The sequence below is a fragment of the Equus quagga genome, unplaced genomic scaffold (genome assembly GCF_021613505.1).
Source record: "Equus quagga isolate Etosha38 unplaced genomic scaffold, UCLA_HA_Equagga_1.0 HiC_scaffold_7200_RagTag, whole genome shotgun sequence".
Lineage (NCBI taxonomy): Eukaryota > Metazoa > Chordata > Mammalia > Perissodactyla > Equidae > Equus > Equus quagga.
In genome coordinates this window covers 4,231-15,048 of record NW_025794483.1, presented here as the reverse complement: position 1 = coordinate 15,048, position 10,818 = coordinate 4,231, and the positions used below count along the sequence as shown (strand labels likewise).

The 10,818-nt window shown below is 43.4% G+C and overlaps 1 protein-coding gene across 1 annotated transcript; it reads right to left on the bottom strand.

The window, feature by feature from the left end:
- Positions 1-41: 41 nt before the first annotated feature.
- LOC124232535 (Fc receptor-like protein 5) lies at positions 42-6,655 on the bottom strand (the record flags this gene model as incomplete). Its single annotated transcript, XM_046649493.1, has 5 exons — positions 42-172; positions 2,761-3,045; positions 4,608-4,892; positions 5,236-5,445; positions 6,401-6,655. Coding segments are annotated over 5 exons (1,166 nt in total), but the record flags the coding sequence as incomplete, so codon positions are not given.
- Positions 6,656-10,818: the final 4,163 nt, after the last annotated feature.

Sequence of the window (10,818 nt, the reverse complement as noted above, 5' to 3'; positions counted from 1 at the left end):
CTTGTTCTCAATGAAGTGACTTCTATCTCCTTGAGAAATACATCTTCACGAAAAAACTGGTACTGGATTGGAAGAGAACCTCTCTGGGCTTTACACTGAAGTGTCACCACATCTCCTTCAGGAGCCCGGTCCCCAGGAGGGCTGAGGGTGAGGCCAGGAGGAGACACGGGAACTGAGGGAGAGAAAAAATTAGTCAACAGTTGCTTTTACCCCTTACTGTTGATTTCAACCAGTGGCCAGTGAAATGCCCCATCTCATCTGCTCTGGCCTCAGGGCGGCCCAGCGGCCCCCCAGGCTTTTCTCAGCAGGTCTCTCCTGTCCTCACCCTGGTCTTTTCCTTTCCCATCAGACCTCTGGACCCCTTTGTCCTCTCCTGTCTCCCCTTGTAGGTAACCTTACTCCCATTTTCCAGAGGGAACGCCACTCTCAGGGAAAAAGTCCTTTATCTTACTGCCATCAGACCCACACCCTTACCTTGTTCCTTCCCTCTGCTGTATGACCGTGGAAGAGCTGCTCCCTACCTGCCAAGCCATTCTGACTTTCTTGTCAGTCACTGTTCTCCCTTCACTGGAGTTGGCCTCAGGGCTCTGCATGTTCATTGGCAAATACAAACTCATACACTCTTCCAGGACCCTCTCCTCTGTTCCTACAGTTTCCCTGCATCCAATATGACCCTCTGTATTTACAGGTGAGTATATGGAGTCAGGAAGAGGTTAGGACACCTGCCTGTCGCCACTCAGTAGGCTGTTTCCAGAGCCACACAGGACCTGGCTCTGTCTCCTGACACTTAGTCCAGTGCTGAATAACATTATGTCCTTAAAAGTGGACCTGGAGTTTGCCATGAGTGGAGGGTATGGCACAGGGCTCCACAGAAGCTGTTTTCCTCTCACCACCACAACTACCTTTGCAACTTTGAGGGCAGGATGGCATCAGATACTGGTACAGAAGGTGATGAAGTCTGGGGTTCTCCCTACCCCCACAGTTACATCTTTGGAGTAACTATGATGTTGCTACTATGATGTTGCTACCTGTCTCTGTAACATACATGGTTGTGTACATTGGTTATTGTCAAAAATTAACTTCATTGATACAACATGTGGATGGATGCTTCCATAACTCTGGTAGATAGAAATGACTTGTGAGCTACTCAGATTGATTCAGTACTTAAGTATCTGGGGATTCAGAGGACAAAAGAGAGAAACAGAGTTCTACAGATGTTGGAGACCGGAGAGAAAGAGAGGGATGCTGCAGACACTTTAAGGAGTGTGACAGTATCTGGGCTGGTTGAATAATGAGGCCCACAAGAGATAGACACTTGTTCCAAGATCTGGGAGCCAATGAGGACATTAGAATGGTGGTATGAACTGAACTGTTTCCCTCCAAAATGCATATGTTGAAGCTCTATCCCCAGTAACCCCCCACTGTGACTGTATTTACAGATAGGGCCTTTAAGGAGATAATTAAGGTTAAATGTGATTATAAGGGTGGGGCCCTAATCCTATAAGACTGATGTCCTTATAAGAAGAGGAAGAGACACCAGAGACCTCTCTCTCTCAGCCCAAGTAGAAGAAAAGCCATGTGAGGACACACTGAGAAGGTAGCCAACTGCAAGCCAGAAAGAAAGCCCTCCTTAGAACCAATCCTACAGGTACTTTGATCTTGGACTTCTAGTCTCCAGAACTGTGAGAAAATACATTTCTGTTGCTTAAGCCACCCAGTATTTTGTTATGGCAGCCTGAACAGACTAATGCAGATGACTTGGGTAAGAGACAAAAAGCAGGTAAGAGTAGAGATTTGTTGGGTAGCAGTAAGAGAAGGAGTGAAACCAGGAGTGGCTGGACTTTTGTTGATTGACAGAAGACTCAAGGACTGAGTATTATCTAAGTCAGGTGATGCTGAACTCTGTAATTTCTCTTTGGCTAGAGATTGCTGATCTGACAGGGTTTGGATTCTAAAAAGTTCTCATAACTATGTTAGTGGAGTTTGGGTCAGACTGTATGTTTTCATGTTGATTCACTCTAAGGAATTCCTGAGTTCCTGAGAATGTGGTCACAGGGAAGAGCTCAGAACTGCCAAGTGGAGGTAACAAGCTTGCTCTGATCCCATGTGAGCCAAAGCCTGCGAATTTCAGAGTTGGAGTCTCTAGACTGTGGAGAACATGCAGCCTGAACCTGGCTGTGACTTCTTGCGGTCAGTTAATGCATTTTTGATGGAAAGTGGCCTCTCCTTGCTGGCTGGATCCCCAGGCCACCATCTTGGCACAGGAGTCATTCCCAGAATGTTCTGTGGGCACGGAGATTGAGGGATGCTCCTCCTCTATAGAGGTCTGGGGTCCTCAGGATTTCAGCCTCATGATAAAACTGATACAGGATGGGAGAGAGGCTCCCTTGATTTCCCAGTGAAACTCGACCACTTTCTTCACAACATCCTGTACCCTAGGGGCCCTGATGGTGAAGAAAGGATGTGTTACTGGGGCTGAAAGAGACAACAAGCTGGTCAGGGAGGGTCCCTGCACATCCTTAAATCAATGAGGCTTAATGAGAGACACAGAGCCAGATGAGACCTGGTTTTAATATTGTATTTGCTATGCCTTTATTCCCAGGAGACATTTCACTTACACTAAGAAGGAATTTGTAAAAATAAAGGGCTATTCAGAGTATTAAATTATTGTTAACTATCGATATCCATTCCCTCCCAACTACCTTGTAGTCTTCACTAAGTTTTATAACCCATTCCTCAGATAATATCTAGCAGACGCACCTTTCACGTTGATGGTCACTGGCTTGCTGCGAAAGGAGAGGCGACCGTTGTTGGCTTCACAGTAATACTCTCCAGCATCTCTCTTTTTCACCATGGAGATCTTGAATTCTTCATTCAGGGAATTCTGAATCTTTGCTTTCATAGGCTTCTTGTTTGATGTTTTGTACCATAAGATTCTGACAGGCCCTGGGACTCCATCTACTGAGCAGATGAGGACCAGTTCCTGCCCTGCAAACACCAACTCTAAGGCTGGGCGGGTGTGCATTTGGACGTTGGCAACAACTCCTAAATGAATAAAAATGACGTATAAGACTCTTGGCAGTGGGGTACTCATGGCTAGAAAAGAGTCATAGGATCGGAAGGGCTAAATCTGCTGATCCAATGTGAAGTATTGGCCTGGGGTGGAATTGGGCTTTTTCCTTGAGAAGAAGGAGGAAGTCGTGGAGAGACTGTGTTCCCTCCATGCTTTGGGAGACTCTCTGCTCCCTAATGATCTTGTGGAGGATCCTGCTCAATGAAAGAGGCAACCCTGTCCACTTTCCCTCATGTCCCACCTATCTCCTGGAGAGCACAGGCCAGTTATTCCAGAGATTACATCCAGTACCCAGGCATTGCTCGGGGGAAGTGGTGGGGGTGGTGAAGGGGCCAAGGAGATTTGGCATCAGAGATGCTTGTCCTGGAGCTGTGGTCACTGCAGTGGCTAGATGGACATCAATCATTGGCGTATACAATAAGTTTACCCTCAAGCAAGCACTTCTTAACCCCTCTAGCTTGTCAGTTAAATGGTCAGAGGAGGTGGACCCAGGACAGTCCTCCTAGGTGGGAAAATCTGTGATGAAAATGCTCCACTCTCTAGGTGGATACATACTGATATTGGACTAGAGCAGTGTCTTTTTGAGTCTTCCTGGGGTCACGAAGATCAAGATACCTGAACACAGTGGGAACAGAGCTAGAGGCTTGGGTTCCATTAATTCTGCTGGGGGAGATTTTATGCTAGAAATTACTGTGTTGCAAGTCTTGGGGAACAACCTCTCCACCTTCTCTGAATTGTCATTCTTTAAACTGGTGTTGGAAGAAATACCTGCTACCTGTGATTGGAGAAGAGAAGATTATAAAATCTAGGAAGTTTAGAAGAAACAGTTATAGAACCTTTTTTTTTTTTTTTTTGCCTAGGATTGGGAATGAATTTATAGAGTGTCCTACCACTTTCACTCCCTTCTCACTCAGCAAAGCATCCACCCCAGACTATGTATCCCTTCCTAATGCTCAAAAAGATTTCCTATTAGACAGATCAAATTTAATCTGGGGAGGCAATTGACCATTGGGTAGCAGTAGTGCTTGAAACCTATACAACTTCAGAGACTTAGAGAAAAGCAAAAGTTTGTACAAAACCATCCCTGGTGGCGTTAAGTTGGAACCACTTATTCCCAAAACTTCTGTCCTTTGATTGTCTTATTCTTGCGTGTTCTGCTCCAGGCATCTAACATTCTAGGAATCTGTCCATCTGGCTGAGCACAGTCCATCCAGCCTAGCCAGAGGGCTCTGCCATAGCCCACAGCTTATGCCTATGGGCCTAGCAGGAAAAAAAAATGGTGTCAAGGAAGACAGCTTTCAGAGGGCAAAGAAAGAGTTCTATCTCATGGGGCTGAAGGAAAAACATAACCTTTTCTTAGACTTTCTTGGTTCTAAGTTCTTCTAAGATGTCCACAAGAGTTGATGTACAGCTCCCTTTCCCATAGGTATGAGAAGCACTTTCCACATGGACCAGTGGCCCAAGAAGATGTGCAACCCTGTCTGGCTCTGGGAAGCCCCAGTCCTGGGAAATCTCAGAACCCACTGACACTCACTCCGCGTGTATATCTGGGATGTCCGGCTCTGTTTCCAGACACGGGAAGTCACTGTCTGTGCCTTGCACCAGTAAGACCCTGAGTCTTCTCTCCATATGGTGTTGATCTGGAATTCTGGGGAGCTGCTCCACCCTGGCCCCAGGATCTGTCCATCTTTGAAGAAGCAGAACTGGAGCCGGACATCTGACCTCTGTGGAGGGAGCTGGATCTCACAGGTGAGGGTCACCGATTCCCCCTCAGTGGGCCAGGAGGAGTTGGCTCTCAGCACAGGATGGTGAAGCAGCTCTACAGAAAGATTACAACAGTCCCAAAGCAATGAGGCTTGGAAGTGCTCTGGAGAAAAACATAATTCATCCTCAGCACCGGCATGCAGAGCATACAAAAGCAGGCACAGAAAGAGATGCCACTTTTGATTCCTAGCATCCTTCAGCCCAAAGCACAGTTGCGCTTTCTCTGTTCCTTAAAGGAATGCGCCTGGAGGTTCAATGGTATTCCAGTCCACCCTTTTCTTCCTATTCTCCCTTCTACAACCTCAGAGACCCTGCTTCTGACTAACCCATTTCACAAGTAATGAAGTCTTTACCTTGGACTTGGATATTGACTCTGTTTGAAATAATAGAGCAACAACCTTTCTTAAATCCAGTACAGTGATATGCTCCATTGTCCTTCAGATCTGCTTGATGAATCTGAAAGTCGGAGGTGTTACTAAGGAATGCCAGCAATCTATCATTCTTGTATAGGGTCACATTAGTCAGTGCTACTCCTGCCTTTGCTCGGCATCTCAGAACCACGGAGTCTCCTTCAAACACATAAAGTGGAGCCTGCAGGATGAGGGTAGCTGTAGGAAACACAACACCCGTTATTTCTTTCACCTCATTGTTTCTCCCTTCTTTTTGTTATTGTTCCAAGTAGATTTTATAGGAAAGAGGGCTGGGAAAAGCATTCTTAAAATAATTGTCATTTCTGCTTTCTGATTTTACATTGAACACATATGTCTTGAAAAAATTAGGAAAGCAGAAATGCAAATAAAAATCTCCTATCATCTCACCACCCAGATTTTGGCATATGCTTTTCCAGTTCTCTTTTCCATGTGCATGTATGTGAGAGTGTGTGTATTTTTTTTTATGAAATTGGAATAATATTCACCTCTTTGATAACTTGCTTTTCCCTTACTATGCCCTGAACACTTTTCTGTCATCAATATCACTACTGAACCCAGTTTTCAATGGTCACAAAGTTTCCTTCAATGGCAGCAATGTAATTTATTTAATGAGTTTTCTTTTCTTGACCATTTAAGGTCTCGTTTCGTAGGTGTATATCCATGATTGTTTCAGTAGGTAAATTCTTAAGAGGGGAATTGTCAGGTAAAAGAGGATAAGCATTTTATTTATTCATTGCTACTATACTGTTTCCTTGTTCACTAAATTAAGGAGCATTATAACTAGAAAGATACTGCTTCAAGTTCAAAACAGGCGGCTTTTGGACAAGAAAGGAAATGGTTCTTCTTTTCTCCAACTCTCTATCCCTGTACCCTTCTATCTATCTATCATCTCTAAATATGAATAATCCTCATGCTGCTTATTATTTCATGTAAATGATCTATTCTTAAAACCATACATAGATCCAGGAACCATTCAAATAAATTGTTCTCAAATTTCCTTTTACTAGAGAGGCTTGTACAAAATAAAAATTCCTCAGTCCTATTCCTATAGATTCTGATTCAGTAAATATTGGGTAAGTTTTAGGTAACTATATGATTTCAAAAGTTTTTAATTCTTTCACTTTTTTCTCACCTGCAGAAAAGAGCAAGCTCACAGGGTTACTTAGGAGCGAGCCTGAGGTCTGGCAACTGTACTCCCCAGAATCATGAACCTCATGGGTGTTAGTTAGGGTTTCACTTGATATTTTTCCCCTATGGTACCAACGGTACCATGTTGCTTTCCCTGGTTGGCTGAAGTGAGGTCCATTGCAGATCAGTTTCACCTTCTCTCCTTGGGAGGCAACGGTCCATGGAGGATGGAGGGAAATCACAGATTTAGGTCCAGTTGCTGAGGAGGAAAGAAAAAAAGAATCTGAGCTGGAGTTGCTTGCAGTCCCCATTACTGTGGTTTGTGGGGGACAGACTGGAGGATATGACTTTAGAAAATCCCAAAGAAAACCCCCTGGGAAGGTTATTGATCACTCAAGTCTGCGTGTCAGCCAGAGCAGTCACCTTCCCAGGGGACAGTGATTGCTCAGGGGATGGCAATAAGCAAAATGACTTTAAGAGGGCAATAGCAGCAAGATTCACTGCCAACCGTCAATGGGAAAAAATGGCTACTTATCCTGTTATGTAACGGATCCTAGAAAAGTCACCCCTTGCCCCTGCCACTTCATCCTGTTCATAAAACCATAACAACTTCCCAAAGAGTTATTAAAATCACAATTTTGCACTTTCTCTAAAAGGATGAACTATGTTATCTTAAGATTTTGGCACTGAGAAAAGCTTGAGAGATGAACTTGTCTAACACCTTCATTTTATCCATGATGATGCAAATGATCAGAAAAATCCCATCATAGCTAATTGTGGCAGAGCAAAGGATGAACAAGTCATTCACTGGAGTCCAGACATGACCTAGACAAGGATGAAATTCTGCTGCAGCTGATTTTGGACAAAGAGCGAGATTTAAGAGTGTTCTTGCTATTCATAGGTCCTCAAGTATCCAAGACATTCTCTGACCGAGAAGAATGGCAATGAGAGTCAGAACTAAGAAAGTATGTGAAACAGACAATTCGTCTTCTCTCGTAATCTCCAATTTTTATGCATTTCTTCCTTTTAAGGGCTCAGTTGTTGGATGTTCTCATGCTCTCCACACATTTCCTGGAGGATTTTACTCCTGAAACTGTATAGGATGCGATATTGCTGCCGTATCTCCACAATGTGATGTTTTCAGAGGAGCTTTTCTGGCTTGCTGGCTCAGGAAAATCTTATCCCAAGCCCTGCACATTTGCAGTGGAGTGGAAGATATCTTGTCTTGTTAACTGGAGTCCATTTGCAATAGGACTAAGTGTGGGGCATGGCAAACACCAGGAGCTGCTTATGCATATACCACTTCTTCCAGGGAGGTTCAGAGGGTGATCATGAAGCTATCCTGGGTAATGTCAATAGACCAGGTGACATTGTCACATCTCTACTGGTCTTCACAAAAAGAACAGGAGACATTAGGGATCCTCAGACAGCCATTATAAATGTTTCATATTTATTAGGGAGACATTTTTATCCAGAGACACTGAAGAGCAAAAGAAAGGAGAACTCACCAAATTGTCCACTGATAGGAGCTGCAAAACACAAATAAATAAATAAATAAATAAATAAATAAATAAATAAATAACCAACCAGAGGTAAGCATAGAACAAGAATTCGTTGGCTTTTCAAAGGCAATGCCTATTTTTTTCTGTCCATTTATTATTTCTTCCATTAAAAACTCATTTTTAAAAATTTAATGGTCATTTATTAATTGTCTATACATATTAGGCATTGTGCTTGGACCTGTAAGATGAATGAAAAATGGTATCTGCTACCAAGAATTTGATTGGTGGGAGAAACAGAAATATGAAGCAAAGTAATATAATTATCATACAAGGTGTAAGTGAAATACTAGAAACACACAGAAGGGCCGCCCATCCCAGTGTATAGGGTGTGTGTGTGTGTGTGTGTGTGTGGTAAACAGGATAAGTTGATCATTAAAGGTACCTGAAGGAAGTGATGCTTGAGAAAACTGAATGAGAACATAGGAGTCAGCCAGGCAAAGATGTTTGTGTGTGGCAAAAGATTATAGGGAGGGTAATCAAAGGAGAAAGGGCACAAAAGTGAAGAAATAGCATTTGTGTTCATGAGTCGGGGGTTCTGGGAAGTAGGGAGTAGTGGGAGAGATCAGATGAGAGAGGTATGCAGGGCCCAAGTCATGGATGGTAAGTAGCTCAGATTTTATTATAAAAGCAATGGAGATCCATGGAAGGGCTTCAAGTAGGAGAGTGACAAGGTCAGAATTTGTAATTTAGATGTATCACTCTGGCAGTGGGTAGACTTCAGTGACACCAGATGTGAAGCAGAGAAACTAGTTAGGAGGCAGAGCAAGAGATGACTGTGTTTCATTTTCTTCGGAGTGTTTATCTGAAATTATCTTACTTACTTCTTTACTTTGTTTGTTTACTTTCCCCTCTCTAGAGTAGAAATTCTGTGAGATCAGGTTCACCATGTATTCCCTAGGAGCTATAATAGTGCCTGGCAAATAGGAGACATTCCATAAATATTTATTGAATATTTATTCATTGTGTAATCATTTAATTAGAGAACTAGGTCAATAAGTAGAGATAGGTGGGTACAGGTTTCAGAATTGGGTAATGGCGAGAGAAAGGAGGCAAAATTGGCAAATTTATAAGTTGATTAGACATTTCAGATGAGGGCTAGATTTGGTTAATTTATTCAACAAAAATTTTTGGAATGCCAACCATATGCTAGGAACTGGACAAGACAATGGAAATCCAGCAGTGTGTGTGTGTGAGAGAGACATTGTTCTGGTCCACATGGGGCTGATAGAGGAGTCATCTAAACCTAAGTGTTTTATAGAGATCAATGGATTCTTTGCCATTACCTAGATATCTTGGTCACAATGGATTTTGTATTGTTTTAAATGTAGTTAATATTTTTCTGAATGCATTCTATGTGGTAGACATTCACATATATTATTTCATGTAATCTTGTCAATATCCCCATGAGATAAGTTTTATGATTGATTATCCCCATTTTACACACCAAAAATAGTTTAAGTAGACAGTAGGTGACAGAATGGAGTTTTGAGCCCATTAATTTAAACCCATCCTGTTTGAGCCCAAAGCGCATGCTCCTGGCCATTACCCTGTTATGCCTTTCTGTATTGGTGTCACACTGGAATGTACTTCCTATTTCTGAAGTATTTCATGCAGCTTCCAACTGTGGGGTCCTTTTTTATTACATTGTGCTCCATTCCATCCCCACCCCCTCCAGCTCCTAGTCCCCCTCTGTTTCATAAAGTCATTACCAGCTACCTGCATATACTTTATTAGCTGCTTGCACCATCACTGGTAACTTTGCCTGGACAATTATTTAACTGGGATCTTGTTACATAGCTGCTTCTTGTACATTGGTCTTTTTGGGGGCCCTTCTGTATAAGAAGCTGCCTGAGCACAGAAATACTGCCTCCCATGTCTTCCCATTATGCTCAGAACCTAGTGAAGTGCTGTGCATAAATGTTACTAAAATTTTTTTGAGTAAATGAATAAATATTTTTTATTCTAATATTCTCCACTTTGGTGAAAACCAACCAATTTATGTGTATGAATTGATAGAGGCTTATACACACTCACAGGTACAATTAGAATATCATGTGCTGGAAGCAAGATGGTGGAATAAGAGGTCTACACCCTGCATTCCCCCCCAAAAGAAACCAATATTTGGCAGCCATCTTCAGACAAAAGTGGGAAGATTCCAGATCCAAGTAAGGGGGTTGTGAAACCCCAGTGGAGCCCAAGACCAAGGACAGCCACTTTAAGAAGGCAGGCACATGCCCTGGTGGCAGCCTCACTGACTATAACCCCATCTGCAAACTGAAAGCTGCCCCATCCTCCTGTGGATTCAACTCTAGCGCTACTTGTCTGTGTTTCTGCCACCAGTCACTTCTGCTATGGGACCAAGGAGGAGCCATGCCTATCTATGCCCTGGTAACATGCCCACCGACCTCAGACCTGACTGCTGTTGCTGAAGCAATCCTGTGACCTTGCTCCACTCCCACTCCACTGTGGTCCAAAGGTAGTTCTTGCTGCCCAGGGACCAACCAAGTGACCCAACAGAGCTGTACTCAAAGACCCAGCAGACATCACACCCATCCACATCCCCAGTAACACAGTTGCTAACTAAAGACCCAAGTGCAGACCCAGCAACAGCTGCAAGGCCCAGCTCCAGCCCTGCTCCATCACAATCCTGGAGGCAGCCCCATAAGTCAAAGGAAGCAGCAGAGGATGGGATTTATCTGCCAAAAACAGTCTGCAAAGACTGGAAGAGGTGCCTGCTCTTCTAAATACACAAACACCAATGCAAGGCTGCACAAATCATGAAGAGTCAGGCAAACATGAGAACACCAAAGGAAACTAATAAAGTGCCAGTAACTGACCCTAAAGAAATGGAGATCCATGA